The sequence below is a fragment of the Dipodomys spectabilis genome, unplaced genomic scaffold (genome assembly GCF_019054845.1).
Source record: "Dipodomys spectabilis isolate Male_0828 unplaced genomic scaffold, ASM1905484v1 ptg000240l, whole genome shotgun sequence".
Lineage (NCBI taxonomy): Eukaryota > Metazoa > Chordata > Mammalia > Rodentia > Heteromyidae > Dipodomys > Dipodomys spectabilis.
The window spans coordinates 283,050-303,883 of record NW_024870917.1 but is presented as its reverse complement, the minus strand read 5'-3'; the positions used below and the strand labels follow the sequence as shown (position 1 = coordinate 303,883).

General features: G+C 44.9%; 1 protein-coding gene across 4 annotated transcripts in view; it reads left to right on the top strand.

The window, feature by feature from the left end:
- The window catches only part of LOC122124572 (activity dependent neuroprotector homeobox), a 32,148-nt gene extending 11,633 nt beyond the window's left edge, over positions 1–20,515 (top strand). For all 4 annotated transcript variants that reach the window (XM_042699218.1, XM_042699220.1, XM_042699219.1 and 1 more), the window contains 3 exons: positions 11,355–11,467; positions 13,843–13,935; positions 16,361–20,515. In XM_042699218.1, the coding sequence (XP_042555152.1) occupies positions 11,360–11,467; positions 13,843–13,935; positions 16,361–19,456 (3,297 nt within the window). In that variant the 5' untranslated portion in view covers positions 11,355–11,359 and the 3' untranslated portion in view covers positions 19,457–20,515. The remainder of the gene's footprint in view (positions 1–11,354; positions 11,468–13,842; positions 13,936–16,360) is intronic.
- Positions 20,516–20,834: the final 319 nt, after the last annotated feature.

Here is a 20,834-nt window from a genome sequence, read left to right as displayed (position 1 = left end):
CCTTTTGGTAAAGTTATAAGTTCTTTGGTTGACCTGTACTTGTCTGTGTCTGTTTTGCTTGCTTGTTTTGGTAACTGTTGTAATATAGTTCAAATACCAAGCAAAGTGTACAGTTAAGTAGTCTTAAGAGTATTTGGAGCCAGGTGCTACTCAGGAGGCAGAGAGAAATTTGAGGGTCATAGTTGGAAACCAGCCCTAGCAGGAAAGTCCATGAGACTCTTACCTCCAATTAAGCACCCAAAAGAAAAAGAGGGGAGTATTTAGAGTTATGCAGCTATCCAGCCAGTTAACCCCAGAAAGAAATGGAGTTTTCAGCTGGATGCCAGTGGCTCACGCCTGTAACCTTAGCTACTCAGGAAGCTGAGATCTAAAGATCACAGTTCAAAGCCAGTCCAGGCAGGAAACTCCATGAGACTCTTATCTCCAGTTAACCACCAGAATTCTTTTTTGGGGGGGGGGGGGGAGGGGGGTTCTTTTTGCTTATGTGGTGCTGAGGAATTGAACCCAGGGCCTCATGCATGCAAGGCAAGCACTCAACCACTGAGCCACCTTCCCAGTCCCATCCCAGTTAACCACCAGAAAACTGGAAGGAGCACTGTGGCTCAAGTGGTAGAGTGCTCGCCCTCAGCTGAAGAGCTGAGGGACAGTACCCAAGCCCAGAGTTCAAGCCCCACAACAGACAAAAAAAGAAAAAAGAAATACAGTACTCATTAGCAGTCTCCCTCCTATCCTACCCCTAGTGCCAGGCCACCAGAGTCCTTAGTCTTCAATGTCATATAAGCAGCCATACAATGTGGTGATTTATGGCTAGCTTCATTCACTTAGCAATTTTTGGCATTCTGTGTTAGAGCAGATCACCACTACTTGATTCCTTTGATCCATTCCTGTTCCATCATATGGAGATACTGATTCTTCTCTGAGAACTTTCATGTACAAGGTTTTCAGCAAATGTTCTGATTTCTTAATTCATTTGAAACAAGGAACACAATATATTTGGGATAAGCAGCCTACAGGAAATTTGGTAGTTCCAAAGAAAGGAAACTAGGGGCTGGGAAGTTGGCTCAGTGGTAGAGCACTTGCCTTGCATGACTGAGGCCCTGGGTTCCATTCCTCAGCACCACATAAGCAAAAAGAAAAAAGCCGGAAGTGGTGCTGTGGCTCAAGTGGTAGAGCGCTAGCCTTGAGCTGAAGAGCTGAGGGACAGCGCCCAGGCCCAGAGTTCAGGCCCCATGAGAGGACCCAAAAAAAAACCCAAAGAAAGGAAACTAGTGTTAGAGCTTCCCCCTTTCCCAGGCAACCTTTGAGAAGAACTTGGCAGAGTATTAGCCATGAGGAGATGGTGAAGGAGACATCTGGTTTGGAAAAGTGGTTGCGTTAGGATACCAGAGTTGTTGTGGTTCTTGCCTTGTGGCAAGTATTAGCAGTATGACTTCCATAGAGAGTTCCTTCTGGGGAGGCTGTCCAGTGGGTGTCTGCATACTCTGAAACCGTGACAGCACCGAGGCACAAATGTCTTAGTTCCTGTTGCCATTCTTTTCTAGATGTGGTGAATGTTGGGCTGACCCCAGATGTGTACAGATTCTTGATCTCCGCATCACACTTTTCTGTTTTGGCTGAGCTTTTCCCTTTAAGGCCATTTTCAGTCTTGAGTATTGAAGTGAGTGAGAGCTTGCACACACACACACACACACACACACACACACACACACGAAAGGAGGGCTATCAGTCTTGAGTATTGAAGTGAGTGAGAGCTTGCACACACACACGAAAGGAGGGCTATGTCTACACCGGGAGAGGGGCTGGAGACACAGTTCCCCGGCAAGCCTTGCTTCATCTCAGCTGCTGGTCTGCAGAATAATTCCAGTGTTTACTGTCCAGTTTCACTTGATACTGCCAGGTAGACAGTGGACCTCAGTCTTGTGCCTTCTCACAGGCTTATATTGGCTGTGGGTTTAGGGTCATTTTTGGAAACAGAATGCTTGTATCCTTTCAAGCCCTGAAAGACAAGGCTGCTTTTAGGTGCATATGTAGTATCAGGCTAGGGGTGTGGCTCCGTGCTAGAGCCTTTGCTCAGCATGCACTTCTGTCCTCAGCACGTGGGTGGGTGGAAGGGTGGATAGAAGGATCTTTCCTTCCCAGATAAGAAGCAGACCAAAGTTCTTGGGGCTGGGGATGTGGCCCCGAGTTTGAGTCCTCGGTATCACATAAACAGAAAAGCTGGAAGTGGCACTGTGGCTCAAGTGGTAGAGCGCTAGCCTTGAGCAAAAGAAGTTCAGGGACAATGCCCATTCCCTGAGTTCAAGCCCCATGGCTGGCAAAAAAAAAAAAAAAAGAATTACAGTTTTTTTTACTACATTGCTAGCCCATGCCGGCTTCAAAGTCAAAATCCTTTCGCTTCCACTCTGTGTGAGTTCTGGAATGACAAGTGTGAGTCAACACACAGAAGCTTTTTCCCTTGGTTTTTTATCCCCTTGTTCAGTAGCATACATTCGTTGTGCAAAGTAGATTTCTTTATAAATATTTCCATACTCCATCTCACTCCCTGTTGCTTCCCTTCGTAGAGCAACTTCAAATGGTTTTGTTATTTGAAAGTGTATTTACCAAATTCAGCCCCACCCATATTTTCTTTCTTTAGTTGATGATCGTCATATATGTGAAGTGGCTCCTGTCAACATACACACTTCAGGAGCATTAACTTAAAAATAATCCCAGAAGTCAAGTGGTAGTGTTGTCTAGTTAGCCCATGTTTGTCACTTCCACAAAGCCAGAAATGGAACTGTAGCTCAAGTTGTAGAGAGAAAGAGCATCTAGCTTTGACCAGAAAAGCTCAAAGACAGCACCTAGGCCCTGAGTTCAAGCCCCAGGACCAGCAAAAAAATAAAGCTTGTGAATGGAGCTGTCTGTCCAATGTGCTGCAAGCCGTCAGTGTTCTTACATAGTCTCCTCACTATAGATGGTCAGGTAATGGAGACTCGCTCATTGTCCATCTAAAGTGCCAAAAAATATTACTTCAAACACGATGTTATATTTAGATAAATATAATTATTTTGCCCTGCAATTTAGTCTTCAAGAAAGTTATGAAAACTTAATTGTAAGACATTGAGTAATTGATACAGTTAACATGAAGAAAATGGATTTGTGTGTAGGCAACATTGTATAGTGCTTTAGTAAAGAAATAGTTTTTATGGGCTGGGAAGTTGGCTTAGTGGTAGAGCGCTTGCCTTGCATGCCTGAGGCCCTGGGTTCAATTCCTTAGCACCACATAAGCAAAAAGAAAAAAACCAGAAGTGGTGCTGTGGCTCAAGTGGTAGAGCGCTAGCCTTGAGCTGAAGAGCTGAGGGACAGTGCCCAGGCCCGGAGTTCAGACCCCACGACTGGACCCCCCAAAAAAAAGAAATACTTTTTATTATCCAAGTGGGAAGATAGTAAAAGTCCAATGTAGTTAGTAATTAAAAATATCAAACAAGGGCTGGGAAGGTGGCTCAGTGGTAGAGCACTTGCCTTGCATACATGAGGCCCTGGATTTGATTCCTCAGCACCACATAAGCAGAAAAAAAAGACTGGAAGCGGCGCTGTGGCTCAAGTGGTAGAGCACTCGCCTTGAGCTGAAGAGCTGAGGGACAGTGCCCAGGCCCAGAGTTCAGGCCCCACAACTGGACCCAAAAAAAAAAAATCCAAGAAAAAATATCCAACAAGCTGGGTGCTGGTGGCTGGCAGTCCTAGCTACTCAGGAAGCTGAGATCTGAGCTGAGGATCTCAGTTCAAAGCCAGCCCAGGCAGGAAAGTCTGTGAGACTCTTATCTCCAATTAACCACCAGAAAACCAGAAGTGGCTGTGGCTCATAGTGGTAGAATGTTATAGCCTTGAGCAAAAAAGAGCTCAGGGGCAGCACCCAAGCCTGAAGTGAAAGCCCCACAATGGGAAAAACAAAAATGTAAACAAGACTCAATAATATTGCCTGCTGTTTCTTGACTTTGAGTTTTCTAATGCAATCACCCTAAGCAATATAATTTATGCTCATTATCCAAGCTTAGCTTTCAGTACAAGTGTGTCACTATTTGCACAAAGTAGTTTCTTTTCCTGGTCCTTCCAACTTACCTAAAAGAATCTCATTTTTAAGCCTCAGTTCTTACTATTTTCCAGTAAGACTAAGGAAAGAGGAGAGTATACTTTTGTTACCTCAGTTCCATCTGCTAATCCAGAACATTCTGCTCCTGGATAGTTAGAATTACCTGCTTGTTCTGTGGTGGTTGGGGTTGGGAGAGGAAAAGGCTTTAGTGCTGCCTTTCAGAGAGCGAAAGCCAATTCTACACAAAAGGGCAGTGAGTAGTTGATTGCGTCCAGTCTGAATGTAGGCTATCCATATGGTCACTCACTGGAGGGTCGTTCCATTTGTAAAAATAGAAATATATAGCCTTTTTACAACTGGCTTAAATGTGAATGTCTATGCGTCCACTTTGTATGCAAACTAGTAGAGTCAGGACATAGGAAGATTTATGTATTACAAAATTGTACTGTGATCATACTTGGACTTGGTGATTGGTATAGACAGGTATTAAGTATGCTGCTGGAGCAAAGTAGAAAGGAAAGAAGCTGCATAAATATGAAGATGTTGTCATCTTTCTGCCTGGATAGTTTTTCACTACCTAAATGTTATATCACAGAGTCTCCTCTCAGAGAGAGAGAGGAACATCGTTGGCATCACTTAAACCATTGTAAATCTCTGACTCAAACACCAATACAGGTTTCAATATTCTAATACTAACATCCACATTAATTGGAGTACTTGGTTTTAACTTCAAGGGTTTGACTTTCTTATTTTTTGATCATGGGGCTTGAACTGAAGACCTGGGCACTGTCTGAGCAGCTTTGCTCAAAGCTAGCATTCTGCCACTTGGAGCTCAGATCTACTTTGAGTTTTCTGGTGGTTAATTTGGAGCTAAGAGTCTTCACAGACTTTCTTCCCTGGGCTGGCTTTAAACTGATCTCAGCCTTCTGAGTGGCTAGAATAATAGGCATGAACCACCAGCACCTGGCTAAGGTCTGACCTTCATATGTACTAATTGGAGTTGATATTTTTAAGAATGAAAGTATTGCTGCATGCTAGTGGCTCACTAGCCTACTATAATCCTAGCTACTCAGGAAGCTGAGATCTGAGGATTGTAATTAGAAGCCAACCAGAGTGAGAAAGTCTGTGAGACTTTTATCTCCAGAAAATCCAGAAGTAGGGCTGAGATTGTGGCTTAGTGGTAGAGTGCTTGCCCAGCATGCATGAAGCCCTGGGTTCAGTTCCTCAGTACCACATAAACAGAAAAGCCAGAAGTGGCACTGTGGCTCAAGTGGTAGAGTGCTAACCTTAAGCAAAAGAAGCTCAGGGACAGTGCCCAGGCCCTGAGTTCAAGCCTCAGGACTGGCACAAAAAAAAAGCAGAAGAAGCCAGGTGCCGGTGGCTCATGCCTGTAATGCTAGCTACTCAGGAGGCTGAGATCTGAGGATCATGGTTCAAAGCCAGCCTGGACAGGAAAGTCCATGAGACTCCTATCTCCAGTTAACTACCAGAAAACCAGAAATGGTACTGTTGCTCAAGGGGTAGACTACTCTCCTTAACCTGAAGAGCTCAGGGACAGCACCCAGGCTCAAAGTTCAAGCCCCATAACCAAAAAAAAAAAAAAAAAGGCAGAAGTGGAGCTGTGAGTCGAATGGGTAGCGCACTAGTCTTGCCAAAAATAAAAGATAAACAACTCAGAGACAGTGCTCAGGCCCTGAGTTCAAGCCTCAGGACTAGCACAAAAAAAAAAAAAATTACATCTGATCCTTTAGGTTAATGAACTGACTCCCTGTAACTTTATTTATTTTTTATTTTATTTTGGGTCTGGTCGTGGGGCCTGAACTCTGGGCCTTGGCGCTGTCCCTCAGCTCTTCAGCTCAAGGCTAGCGTTCTACCACTTGAGCCACAGCTTCACTTCCAGCTTTTTTCTTTTTGCTTATGTGGTGCTGAGGAATCGAACCCAGGGCCTCAGGCATGCAAGGCAAGTGCTCTACCACTGAGCCAACTTCCCAGCCCTCCCTGTAACTTTATGTATTGATCGAACTATTTTATTAGAAAATTTCAGCAAGCTACTCAGGAGGCTGAAATCTGAGGATCACGTTCAAAGCCAGCCCGGGCAGGAAAGTCTGTGAGACTCTTATCTCTAGTAAACCACTCAGAAAATTGGAAGTGGCTCTGTGGCTCAAGTGGCAGAGTGCTCACCTTGAGCTGAAGAGCTGAGGGACAGCGTCCAGGCCCAGAGTTCAAGCCCCACGACTAACACACACACACAAAAAAATTAAACTATTGGAATTCTGCTTTTTTCAAACTTTATGCTTGGATGAATTACCACTGGCCCCGATCTACATGTCAGTAAACTAGGGCCTAAATTTGTACCATTATGGGCTGGTAATGGCTCTACCACTGGTGGCTCAGTGGTAGAGTGCTTGCCTTGCATGCATGAGGCCTTGGGTTCAATTCCACAGCATCGCATAAGCAGAAAAGGCCAGAAGTGGTGCTGTGGCTCAAGTGGTAGAGTGCTAGCCTTGAGCTGAAGAGCTGAGGGACAGCGCCTAGGCCCAGAGTTCAGGCCCCATGACCGGACCCAAAAAAAAAAAATCAAAGCGATACTTGGAAGCAGGGGACTTGATTCTCCCTTTACATGACCATCTAGAATATTAAGAAATCAATCCAGGGTTATTAGAGCTGCTTTATAGGAAGTGGGACTCATTAACATCTTTACTAGTGTGTTTTGGCATATTAAGTTAGTGCCCAAAACTTACAAGAGTTTGGAAACATGAAATAACAAAAATTGCACACTATAGAATATGCTATGCCGTTTGATTCTTGGGAATGCAATCTATATGTGCAATTTAAAGGCTCTTTTTCCTTCCTGCATTGATTCTTCAAAGGCTTAGTTTGCCTTGCTTTGATTTTTGAGATGGTCGGAATCACACCTAGTCTTGAGGGTGCTGGGCACATGCATTACTGCTACTAATGAGCCTTGTCAATGAGCTGCCAGCCCTAGCCTGGGTTATTTATTTATTCATTACTTTTGTTTTTGTCACTTTGTTTAATCTTGTTTTACTTTCTAATGTTATAGTATGAAGTGCTTTTAAAAATGGGACTAGTTGGGGCCACATCCTGATCAGGTCCTTCAGACTTGACCTTGGGCCACTACCCTGGCACTGTCTGTCATCCACTGGATTCTTTCATCTTCCTGGCCCAGAAGAGCTGAGCCTAGCCTTTGATTAGACCCAGAGTTTTTAGCAAAGTGCTTGTCTTCATACGTAGTTATAATCTGGTTTGTCTGGTGGACTCTGCTCTTAGTTCCCAATGTATCTTCCTTCCCCTGTGTAGACTGGACCTACATGTAGATCATCTCCTGATATTCTGGGTTGTCTGATTGTACCTACACTCTTGTTACTTGAAGTAAGAAACATGTTTGCTCCAGATACTTGAGAGAAAGGTCACACATATAGTATTTTTGTGCCTTAAATCTGTATAGCTTTAGGGCCTGACTGAGTGCATCTCATATTTTTATCCCAGCCATTGACTCTTGTATCCTAGAAAAAAAATACAAGAAGGGATTTGGCCTGAATTAGTACAACTAATCCAGGTGGGGCCTCCACCATAGGTGGAGAGTATCATGTGCAAAGATTGATGGGAAAGGAGGTGGTTAAATTTAGCCAAAAGAGGGTTAAAAACATTTTCTAAATGAATGGTTGGAGTCTACTTTATCAAATGATATGTTTACCAAAAAATTAATTCAGTGGAACGCTGATGGCTCATGCCTGTAATCCTAGCTGTTCAGGACCTGACATCTGGGGCTGGGGATCATGGTTCAGAACCAGACCAGGCAGGAAAGTCATTGAGACTTTTCTCTCCAATTAACTACCCAAAAAAGCTGGGAATAAAGGTGGGTCTCAAGTGGTAAAGTACAAGCCTTGAACACAAAAGTTATAGGGACAACACTCAGAATTCAAGCTCAGGAACCAACAGAATAACAACAAAAATTAACTTCTGGATTGGGGACATGATTCAAGTGGTAGAGCAGTTGCATAGCAAGAATAAGGCCCTGAGTTCAATCTCCAGTATCACCCCCAAAAAGCTAGTCCTTTTCATTGTGAAAAGAGCGTTTGCATTGAGCTTTTGCAAATCCGTTTAGAATTTTGACAGTGTTTTTGGCTCTTTCCATGTAGTTTTTTTTTAATTAATAAAATCCGAGTCAAAGCATTTCTAAGAATAACATCTTCTGAAAATTTTGTTTGTCCTACTAGACCCATTTCATAAGTGTTACCATTTTGCAGAAGATTCTCCGTTTTCCCTGTTTAGTATTTACTTCCTGTCTTACATGCCACGGCCCATTGACTCTTCCAAGCCTTTTTTTTTTGGGGGGGGGGGGGGGCAGGCCTGGGCCTTAAACTCAGGGCCTGCATGCTGCCTCTGAGCTTCTTTGTGCTTAAAGTTAGCAGTCTACCACTTCAACTACAGCACCACTTCTGACTTTTTTGAGTAGTTTATTGGAGATGAGAGTCCCACAAACTTTTCCTGCCCGGGCTGACTTTGAACTGCAGTCCTCAGATCTTAGCCTTCTAAATAGCTAGGATTAGAGGCATGAGGCACCAGCGCCCACCACCAAGACTTTTAATTCCAATAAAGCAAAAGCAGAAATGATGATGTGTTTGCCTGAAGGATGATGCCTGTGTCTGAATGGGCTGGGGATGAAGACAGGCTCTACCTGTGGGCATCTCCCTCTGTTTTCCTCGCGACTGACAGCACCCCTGTCAGCCTTGTGTGGGCACATGCTGCATGTCCACAGAGATGCAGTGCTAGGATTAGTCCCTTTGTGTGTGTCATGTTAGTGCAGGAGGGATGTCCTGCCTATCAGTTATGGTAGGGTGTTCCAGTAGGAGTCTGGACAGACAAGCAAAGAATCTGAGCTCTACTGCCTGAGGGCCAGCTGTGCTATAGACCCCCATCTTCCAGAAGCAAAAGGGGGGAAGAAAACTGTGTCTTCCAACACCATGTCTTGTTACAGAGTAGGTGCCTTGGAAATGATGGGTGAATAGGGAGAGTACAGTGTTATTCAGTTGGATATTTTCCCTTTTTTCTGTCATGAGCAGAACAGGTGATGGTTTTCTAGGAGGAGCTCTCCTTGGTATTGAGGTAATGATGCTGACCTGTTAAGCAGCCAGCATGATAACCAAGAAGAATAAAGAGGATTGGCTTCCAGGGACATACCTAGGGAGAGGTGAAGACACTACATCTGTGTGTTCCTGTCAACATCTAGCTCTATGACAGTTTTTAGATTATTATTAGGAATGTTCATCCATAAAAGTAATTATAAATATTTAGTGGAGATGTGGCTCAAGTAGTAGATCACCAGCTCTGAGCAAACAAGCCTCATGAAGCCAGGCGCTACTAGCTACTCAGGAAGCTGAGATCTGAGGATCCCAGTTCAAAGCCAGCCTCAGCAGGAAAGTCTGTGAGACTCTTATCTCTAGTTAACCACCAGAAAATCAGAAGTTGTGGCTCCTAGTGGTAGAGTGCTAGCCTTGCAGAAAAGGGTTCAGGGACAGCTCCCAGGCACTGACAAAAAATTAGTGAAAGCTTGAGGCCCTAAGTTCAAGCCCAAGTACCAGTACATACACAGTACATAATTTTCCTTTGTTTTGAAAAGTGAAGAACTAGCCCTTGATCTCAGAAGCAAATTTTAGTGGAGATTTTATTTTTTAAGCAATTGTTTCCTTGTTGCAGGCTCAGGAAGTGTCTATTCTGGGAAAGGGAGCTATGTGGCTAGAGGATATGGACGGGTGCCTTCTTTGCTTGTCTTCTTTACTGGCCTAGCAGAAAAAGGGCAGAGACATGAGCTCCTGCTTCATAGCTACCTACCAGGACTGTGAGAGGGCAGAAATGTCATTTGTAATGAATGCTTTTCCTCTTTGGAGCCCAGTTAAACTTCGGTACATCAGAGGATATTTTGAGACATCTAAGTTATGGAAATGTATCCAGGTCTGCAATTTCTGGGAGTTCTTGTTTGAGGAGATTTCACTTTTTTCTCTTTCCACTTTTCATAGTTAACAATTTTTTTGATTGGAGTAATGAAGCAGCTTTATTACATTTGGGTTAATTGACTTGCAGTGGAAGTAGTATTAAAAGTAGTACATTTATTAAAATATTTACCTATGTTAAATTTTAGTTCTTGGTGCTTTGGCATTTGTTTGTGCTAGTATGGTTTTAGAAGGTTTTTTGTTTTGTTTTTTTTTTTTATCGGTTGTGGGGCTTAAACTCTGGGTCTGGGCACTGTCCCTCAGCTGTTTAGCTCAAGGCAAGCATTCTACCATTAGAGCCACAGCACCACTTCCGGTTTTCTGGTGTCTTATTAGAGATAAGAGTCCCACATACTTTCCTGCCCAGGCTGGCTTTGAACCGCAATCCTCTGATCTCAGTCTCCTAAGTAGCTAGGGTTACAGGGGTAAACTACCAGCACCCAGCAGAGGTACTTTATTCTGCAAGATTATTTTGGATTCGGATTAGTAAAATGATGGTAAATTCTCAATTCTATGGAAACATTTGTAGTCATGTTAGAACCCTATAAAGTATTCTCAAATTTTATTACCTACAAACCAAGATTTGTATTTAGTAAATTGATCAGATTCTTTAATTTTACTCGTTTAATAAGCTGATCAAAGTTTCTGACTTGATGTATTAGGATCACTAGCAGTGTTTTGGATCCCCTAAAGCCTGTGTAGTTTCCATATGTTCTGGTGCTGAGCTCAGACTTCTTCCCTCCTCCACACTTAACCCAGACATATGTGGGTTCCTTTGTCCAGGTGTGTTTTACTGGCTGTGGACAGACACTGCTAAACATACTGTTTAAGAACCCACAGCAGTGAGCAGGGCATTTCCCAGACAACAAAGCTCCCCCGGCCCTCACAGTTGTTGGTAGTCATGGTGAGAGGGTGAGCACTTTGGTATTTTCAGAGGTTCATCACCATGAGGAAAAAGCACTCATACTTGATTTTAAAATAATTACTTGGTTGGTATTGTTTCCCTAATTCTCAACTTTTCAAGTTTATTGTTAAAATTGCTCTTTAAAACAATCAGAATTGTGTCAGGTTAGACTCAAAGGTCAATCTCTAATAGCAGGTGTTCTATTAGAAAATAGAAATAGTGAGCACTTATTTTGTTGCAAAATCTACTAGAACAGTGTTCTCCTCTCTAGTCAGATAGAACCAGGGTTTGGGGTCCTATAGCAGTGCAATTAGTAAATATTACACGTTGTACATGTTTTGACTTTGACTTAAATTTTTTTTTCCAATAGAAACTATGTTCCAACTTCCTGTCAACAATCTTGGCAGTTTAAGAAAAGCCCGGAAAACTGTGAAAAAAATACTTAGTGACATTGGGTTGGAATACTGTAAAGAACATATAGAAGTAAGTAGCATGCCGTTTTTAATTTTAACCTAACTCCACTTCTCATCCGTTACTGTGTTTCGGGTCAGATGTGATCTGAATTTTAGTTACAGCACTAACTTGGTCAGCTCTCTCAGTACACTTGTTCCCTTCTCCCTAACATGGGCTCTTTCATCTTTGCATCCTAAGCTAAAACAGCTGTCTTGAAAGATGTCAGGCATTGTACCAGGTACTTTAAAGTTGCCTGTAACTTTAGTGCTTAAAACCTTGAAGGCAGGAATGTGGGAATTCTAGTCTACAGATTACAAAAGGGAAATGATAGGAGTAGTTCCATTTCACAGCCGAGGAAAGGGCTGTGGGACTCCAGGGTCTGTTCACATTCTGAGAGTGTTCTGGAGGACTTTCTAGGTCTTGGGCAAGGTTGTTGGGGTACTTGTTTTCTCTCCTTAGGATCTGAACTTTTGTCAGCCCTTTTGGCCCTCTGGAGAATACTTGTCTTCCCCTTGTAGAGCAGTCCAGCCTTTACAGCTGGAGCTTTTCCCACACCTGAGCAATAGCCTCCCTTTTTTTCCAGATCTTGTCACTAGTTGGTCAGATCCTTCGGTTGAAATGTTGAGAAGTTTTCCCATGAACCTTTTAAGTTCCAGCTGGCCAAAGAATGCAGCTGCCTTGTTTGACCATGTAACCCCATCACCCAGGCCAGGACTTAGCACTTGTAGTACCTGCTCTGAGCATGTTTGGTGACTGGAATTAGAATTAGAGAGCAGTCCATTCCTAAAACAGGTTTTCCTCTGCTGAGTGCCATTAATAATATTCTAGGACCACATCATGGAAACAAGTTTCTCAAAAGTGGGCTTCTCTAATGGTGGGTGTCCAGGGTGGAAGGAGTCCTTCCAGCCCACCTGTGTCAGGGAGATGTCCTGGATGAGACGGTCCATTCGCTCTGCCCTTGGAGGGCATCATCTTCACAGAGGTCTGCGTTTGATTTGTCCCTCCCATTATTGCACACATTTGATAACTCTGGAATTTGCTTATACTTGATTTTCCACCCAGAACTATGAGCCATTTCAAAGCAAGGGAACTTCACCCTAGATTTTACCTTTCTTGTCTATGGTGGAGGGTGGCATTTAAATTTTCACTTGAGTATGAACTTAACATCATATGCTTTCTTTGAAAGTAAAGCTATCTTTCCTTTTTTTATTTTAAAAATCTTAAATTTCAGCTGAGCTCCATGGCTTAAGCCTGTAATCCTAACTACTTCGGAGGCATAGATCAGGAGGTCACAGTTCAAGGTCATCCTGGGCATGATGAGCTCAGTGGCTTATGCTTGTGGTCTCCAGCAGTACCGGGCAGCAGAAGTAGGAGAATCACAGCCCAGGCCAGCTAATAGATAAAGTGACTCTACCTCACAAATAGCCTTGCCACCGGGCACTGGTAGTTCACACTTGTAGTCCTAACTAGCTACTCAGGAGGCTGAGAAATTGGGGTTAAAGGCCAGCTGTAGCAAGAAAGTCTGCAAGATTCTTATCCCCAATGAGTCACCAAAAAAGCTGGAAGTGGAGGTGAGGCTCAAGTGGTAGAAGGCTAGCCTTGAGTGAAAAAGCTGGACTTTGAGTTCAAGTCCCAGTATTGACACAAAAATATGCAAAAGTAGCTAGAGGTGTGGCTCAGGTAGTAGAACACCTGCCTAGCGAGTATGAGATAATTTTTCTTTTATGCTGGTCCTGGGGCTTCAATGCTGTCCCTGCACTGCTGTCTGCCAATGCTGGCTTCAAACCACGGTCCTCAGCTCTCAGCTTCCCAGGTGGCTAGGATCATAGGCTTGAGCCCACAGACACCTGACCCATCAACAAATTCTTGAGTTTCCTTCCTGACTCAGTCTCCCAGAGGCTCCTCATTGTTAATTTTTCTTCAGTGTCACACCTGCAGTGACTGTTGCTGGAACACCCACCACTATAACTGGTGCTGCTGCCCAAATGCATTCATGTGCCACTGCTGCTTTTTTTTTTTTTTTTTAAACCAGTCCTGGGGCTTGACCTCAGGGCCTAGGCACTGTCCCTGAGCTTCTTTGGCTCAAGACTAGCGCTCTACCACTTGAGCCACAGCACCACTTCCAGCTTTTTCAGTGTATGTGGTACTGAGGAATCAAACCCAGGGCTTCATGCATGCTAGGCAAGCACTCTACCACTGAGCACCTTCCCAGCCCTGTGACTACATTTTTATGCCTAATTACAACTTCCAGTAGTTTCTCAGAAAGCTGGCCCTTGACTTTTTAACAGTCCTAGTTTAGTTATTGGTAGAGTTGGTTTTATTGTGCCTTTCCCTACCCCTAGTTTAGATGTAGACTTGATATCATAGAGTTAATACCATTGTAAACTTTTTTCACTGTTTTCTAGGATTTTAAACAGTTTGAACCTAATGACTTTTATTTGAAAAACACTACATGGGAGGATGTAGGACTATGGGACCCTTCGCTTACAAAAAACCAGGTAAGTACACACACAGGGATATCCCACAGTGACAGACAGTAGCCTTGGTGCACATTTTCAGCTATACCCTTTCATACTAACACAGTTATTGAATGTGGAAGGTCTATACTGCATGTGTGTGTGTGTGTGTGTGTGTGATGTTAAGTAGTAGGGAAAACAACTTTTTGCTGTTTTTCTCATGAGATTGAAATTTCATATAAAAATCAAGGGGAGGGGCTGGGAAGGTGGCTCAGTGGTAGAACGCTTGCCTTGCATGCTCGAGGCCCTGGGTTCGATTCGTCAGCACCACATAAGCATAAAGAAAAAAGCCGGAAGTGGCGCTGTGGCTCAAGTGGTAGAGTGCTAGCCTTGAGCTGAGCTGAGGGACAGCACCCAGGCCCAGAGTTCAGGCCTCACGACCGGACCCGGAAAAAAAAAAAAAAGGGAAGCTGGGCGCTTGGTGGCTCATGCCTGTAATCCTAGCTACTCAAGAGATTGAGATCCGGGGATCAAGGTTCAAAGCCAGCCCGGGCAGGAAAGTCCGTGAAACTCTTATCTCCAATAAACCACCAAAAAACCAGAAGTGGCAACGTAGCTCAAATGGTAGAGTGCTGGCCTTGAGCTGAAGAGCTGTGGGACAGTGCTCAGGCCCAGAGTTGAAGGCCCACGACCGACCAAAAAAAAAAGAATCAAGAGGAATTTTATTCCTTCCAAGTTCTGAGGCTTATGATCCACCAGTATTCCCTCCATAGTGCTTTGACTCTCCAACATTCTGTTTCTCCAGTTTGGCATCACTGTCCTGTGTCTGTGTTGCCAGCCTTGTGTTTCTAGAAAGAAAAAAGCTAAACTTTCCTGCTCTGTATTGATAGCACTATCTCTATGGGAGGGTTACAAATTATGTTCAAAACATTAATCTGCAGCACCAACAGTTATCCATAGATGAAGATACAATGAAAATAAAAGTATAAATGATATTTCTTCATAAAGAGAAATGATTATCTGTTCCAATTCTAACATACTTAGCTAACAATCTGTACTTTCAATTCAAAGACATTTGAGGGAATTTTTACTAACCCTCTAGGAAAAAATATGAACCAGCAATCTTAGAGTAGGACAGCTTTCCACCCTTTCTATGAGTCCTTAGCACTTAGCAGCAGGGTTGAGCTTTGAGGAAGAGACTTTCATTTGGGTTCCAACCAGTATCTGAAGGGGAGCCAGTTTCTAGGGAGAAAAGATAATGTCTCACCTAACATATGTTCACTTGTCTTCATCTAAGGGGATCAACTCCAGTTATTCTAAAAGTTCTTTGGTGTCGCTATATTCTGCATCACATTATTGTCCTTTAAACATCATATCCCCCTCAGTCTGTAGGATACTTTCATTTAAATTCTCCATTTGAGTTAAAGAAGCTGTCATTTGGGCTGGGAATGTGGCTTAGTGGTAGAGTACTTACCTAACCTGGGTTCAATTCCTCAGTAACACATAAGCAGAAAGGGCTGGAAATGGTGCTGTCACTCAAGTGGTAGAGTACTAGCCTTGAGCAAAAGAAGCTCAGGGACATGCCGGGCGCTGGTGGCTCACGCCTGTAATCCTAGCTACTCAGGAGGCTGAGATCTGAGGATCGCGGTTCAAAGCCAGCCCGGGCAGGAGACACCGTGAGACTCCTATCTCCAATAAACCACCAGAAAACCGGAAGTGGCACTGTAGCTCAAGTGGTAGAGCGCTGGCCTTGAGCTGAAGAGCTGAGGGACAGCGCCCAGGCCCAGAGTTCAAGCCCCATGACTGACAAAAAAAAAAGAAGCTCAGGGACAGCGCCCAGGCCCTGAGTTCAAGCCCCAGGATAGGCCAAAAAAAACCCAGCAGTAGCTGTCATTTCATCAACCTTATAAAGCTGCTGTCTTTATAAGAGGAAGCTGACATCCCCAATCAGGTCTCTGGTCCCAGAAAAGCCTGAGTGCTAAACTATACTTTGGGTTAGAGAAGAAACTTTTTGAAATTTGCCTTTTTCTATGAAAAATTTTCCATGATAGAAAGGATAAAATGTACATGTTTATTCTTTACAGTTGTCTAACTACACTGAAACCATCTAGGCCACTTTACTATATTGTAAATCTGAGCATTTGATCAAAAGTGGTGATAAGTTCATGTTAGCAAAGGGTTGTTTCTTGAAGCCATTTTCCTTTGACTTGCCTGAAACAAGTCAGTATGTAGGACCAGTCCTTTCTAAATCCCGAGGAAGAACTGAAAATGTTGTCTTTCACTTCTATCAGGAGACATAAAAGTACCTTCTCATAAGTTCTGCTCGAGGAAAACTCATACTGAAATCTGTGCATTATTACAGTCCCTTCTAGAACAGGATCCTGGGAGTCTGGGGAGCCAGCGAGCCTATGCGGCTTACCTGAAGTGGTGTTCTCATGTCTGATGCTTGTTCTGCTTATCTCTCTAGGACTATCGGACAAAACCTTTTTGCTGCAGTGCTTGTCCATTTTCCTCAAAATTCTTCTCTGCCTACAAAAGTCATTTCCGGAATGTCCACAGCGAAGACTTTGAAAATCGGATTCTCCTTAATTGCCCCTATTGTACCTTCAATGCCGACAAAAAGACTTTGGAAACACACATTAAAATATTTCATGCTCCAAATGCCAGCGCACCAAGTAGCAGCAGCCTCAGCACTTTCAAAGATAAAAACAAAAATGATGGCCTTAAACCTAAGCAGGCTGACAGTGTAGAGCAGGCTGTTTATTACTGTAAGAAGTGCACTTACCGAGACCCTCTTTACGAAATCGTTAGGAAGCACATTTACAGGGAACATTTTCAGCATGTGGCAGCACCCTACATAGCAAAGGCCAGCGAGAAGTCACTCAATGGTGCAGTCCCCTTGGGTGCAGGTGCCCGGGAAGAGTGTAGTATTCACTGCAAGCGATGCCTTTTCATGCCAAAGTCCTATGAGGCTTTGGTGCAGCATGTCATTGAAGACCACGAACGCATAGGCTATCAGGTCACTGCTATGATTGGGCACACAAACGTGGTGGTTCCCCGGTCCAAGCCCTTGATGCTGATTGCCCCCAAGCCCCAAGAGAAGAAGGGTGTGGGACTCCCTACAAGAATCGCTTCCCTCGCTTCTGGAAACGTCCGGTCTTTACCCTCACAGATGGTCAGTAGACTGTCAATACCAAAGCCTAACCTAAATTCCACAGGGGTTGGTGTGATGTCCGGTGTGCACCTGCAGCAGAACAGCTTTGGAGTCAAGGCTGTGGGCCAGAGCTACGGCGTTGGTCAGTCCATGAGGCTGGGCCTGGGCGGTAATGCTCCTGTTTCCATCCCCCAGCAGTCTCAGTCTGTGAAGCAGCTACTTCCGAGTGGAAACGGAAGGTCCTATGGGCTTGGGGCGGAGCAGAGGTCCCAGGCTCCAGCCAGGTACTCCCTACAGTCTGCCAGTGCTGCCGCGCTCTCGTCCGGTCAGCTGAAGTCTCCGTCCCTCTCCCAGGCACAGGCATCTAGAGTACTCAGTCAGTCCAGTTCCAAACCAACCGCCGCGGCCACCGGCCCTTCCCCACCCAACACCTCCGCAACCCAGAAGTGGAAGATCTGCACAATCTGTAATGAGCTTTTTCCTGAAAATGTATATAGTGTGCACTTCGAAAAAGAACATAAAGCCGAGAAAGTCCCAGCGGTAGCCAACTACATTATGAAAATACACAATTTCACTAGCAAATGCCTCTACTGTAATCGCTATTTGCCCACAGATACCTTGCTCAATCATATGTTAATTCATGGTCTGTCCTGTCCATACTGCCGTTCAACGTTCAATGACGTGGAGAAAATGGCTGCTCACATGCGGATGGTTCATGTGGACGAAGAGATGGGCCCCAAGACGGATTCCACCTTGAGTTTTGACTTGACGTTGCAGCAGGGCAGTCACACGAACATCCACCTCCTGGTCACCACGTACAACCTGAGGGACGCCCCCGCCGAGTCCGTGGCCTACCATGCCCAGAACAACCCTCCCGCTCCTCCGAAGCCACAGCCCAAAGTGCAGGAGAAGGCCGATGTCCCCGTGAAGAGCTCCCCTCAAGCTGCAGTGCCCTACAAAAAGGATGTCGGAAAAACGCTTTGTCCTCTTTGCTTTTCAATCCTCAAAGGACCCATATCCGACGCCCTTGCCCATCACTTACGGGAGCGCCACCAGGTCATCCAGACAGTGCACCCGGTGGAGAAAAAGCTCACCTACAAATGCATCCATTGTCTGGGCGTGTACACCAGCAACATGACCGCCTCCACCATCACTCTGCATCTGGTGCACTGCCGGGGAGTGGGGAAGACCCAGAACGGCCAGGACAAGACGAACGCGCCCTCGAGGCTCAATCAGTCTCCAGGTCTGGCCCCAGTGAAGCGCGCCTATGAGCCAGTGGAGTTTCCCTTGCTGAAGAAGCGGAAGCTGGACGATGACAGCGATGCCCCTGGCTTCTTTGAGGAGAAGCCCGAAGAGCCTGTTGTTTTAGCTTTAGACCCCAAGGGTCATGAGGATGATTCGTACGAAGCCAGGAAAAGCTTTCTAACGAAGTACTTCAACAAACAGCCCTACCCCACCAGGAGGGAAATTGAGAAGCTAGCTGCCAGTTTATGGCTGTGGAAGAGTGACATCGCTTCCCATTTCAGTAACAAAAGGAAGAAGTGTGTTCGCGATTGTGAAAAGTACAAGCCCGGAGTGCTCCTGGGCTTCAACATGAAAGAACTGAATAAAGTCAAGCACGAGATGGATTTCGATGCTGAGTGGCTGTTTGAGAATCATGACGAGAAGGACTCCAGGGTCAATGTGAGTAAGACAGTTGACAAGAAGCTAAACCTTGGGAAGGAAGAGGACAGTTCCTCAGATAGTTTTGAAAATTTAGAAGAAGATTCCAACGCAAGTGGTAGCCCTTTCGAGCCTGTTTTCGAAGTTGAGCCCAAAATTCCTAATGATGATCCGGAGGAACACGTGCCGAAGGTAACTCCAGCGGAGGCCTTAGAATCTGAGGAGGAGCCAGGCCAAAAAGAGGAGGAGAGTCCAAAACACGAAACCATTCATTTGACTGAGGAGCCTGCGTCCGACAGCGAGGACGAGCAGGACGACGACGTGGCGGAGTGGAAGGACGGGCCTTCCCCAGCCGAGAGCGGCCCTGGCTCCCAGCAGGTGTCAGACTCTGAGGATAACGCGTGTGAAATGAAGCCAGGAACTTGGTCAGATGAGTCTTCCCAGAGCGAAGACGCCAGGAGCAGCAAGCCAGCTGCCCAAAGAAAGGCTGCTGTGCCAGCTGACGGGGAGCAGCTGAAGTGGAAGAATAGTTCCTATGGAAAAGTGGAAGGGTTTTGGTCCAAGGACCAGTCACAGTGGAAGAGTGCGTCGGAGAGCGCTGAGCGCTTATCTAGCCCCCAGATGGAGTGGCAGAACAGCGCCATTGACAGTGAGGAGGGGGAGCAGTTTGACGGCGTGACTGACGGGGTAGCCGAGCCCATGCATGGCAGCCTGGCGGGAGTGAAACTGAGCAGCCAGCAGGCCTGAGCGCCTCTCCCCTCCACCCAAGGGCTCGTAGACTGTTGTTTGCCCACCTGGCCACAGAGCTGGCTTCCGACTGGGCCACCTGTGGAGACTGGCAGCAGGCTGTGGGGGACATGTGGCTGCTTCTCAGTCTATGGCGCACGACTGATTGGCTGATCTTGCTTCAGACCTTTCTCCGGTAGGCACGGTAACTGAATGTGACAAGCCAGAAAGCTGGTGGCTCAGGAACACGCATGGGGAAAGCGAAGGCTTGCTTTATCTGCCTTTCAACACCATTTCCCACTGTCAAAGTGTGGTTGGATCGCCTTGAGAGGCGGTGTCCGGCTCACGTGGCGGGCATGCAGGCCAGCGTTCAAGCTACCAGTCTAATATGTATAGTAGACTCTGGGAAATCAACCTTTCTTTTTCACGTATTCATTCTGGATAGCTAAAAATGTATATTTGTACAGTCTTTTAGACCTATTCAAGTGATGCTTATGATAATTGTCATTGTGTGCTCCATCTAGATTTGTTTCTTTTTTTTTTTTTTAAGAGTTGCCCTTGCTGTGTAATAAACGCTGTATCTAGCTTACTTAGCAAAAGCTTGGACCTGCGCTAGTATGGACCTTTGGACAGGCTTAGTTTTTGCACATAATCTTGTACAATCTTGGAACAGAGGCCAGCCACATAAGATATATATCTGGACTCTCTTGTATTATAGAATTTTTCTCGTTCTGAGTATCCTTGACATTACAGCTGTCAAAAAAAAAACTATTTCAGATATGGTTCTGAAATCTTTTAAGGTTAAAAAAAAAATCACACACAAGAACTGACTTTGCAGCTACTAATTTTGACACCTTTTAGGTCTGTATAAAAGTGTGATGTGTTAAAGCAGCAAGCACAGTTGTGCTGCGTTTTGGATATTTAGTTTTTTCTTTAGTTGAACACCACCTTGGTGTTTTCATTTATACCATCTAATATATGACACACTGTTGTAGTATGTATAATTTTGTGGTCTTTATTTCCCTTTGTATTCATTTTAAGCATCTATTAAATAAATTGTTGTATTGTGCTTAATGTAAATACTCGCTTTATTACACACAACGGTCTCCCGTGTCCAGTGTGTCCCAGGCTGTTTGATGCCACCACATGCTTCCCTTCCGGTGGAAATGGCAGCCAGTCACCCTGGAAATGTGTGGGAACCTGCATCTGCTATTTGCATAGAGGATGCTTTCTCTCAAGGAGCCTGTTACATATACTTTGTTTTTGTGTTTTGCTTTGGGTTCACTGCAAAAATAAACACCCTTGAGTTTTTGAGCTTCCTTTGTTGAGGAGCTAGAGGCCTGAGTGACAAAAGAACGTGAGCGTAATCTGACGTGACTTTCACCAGCAGTCTGGGAGT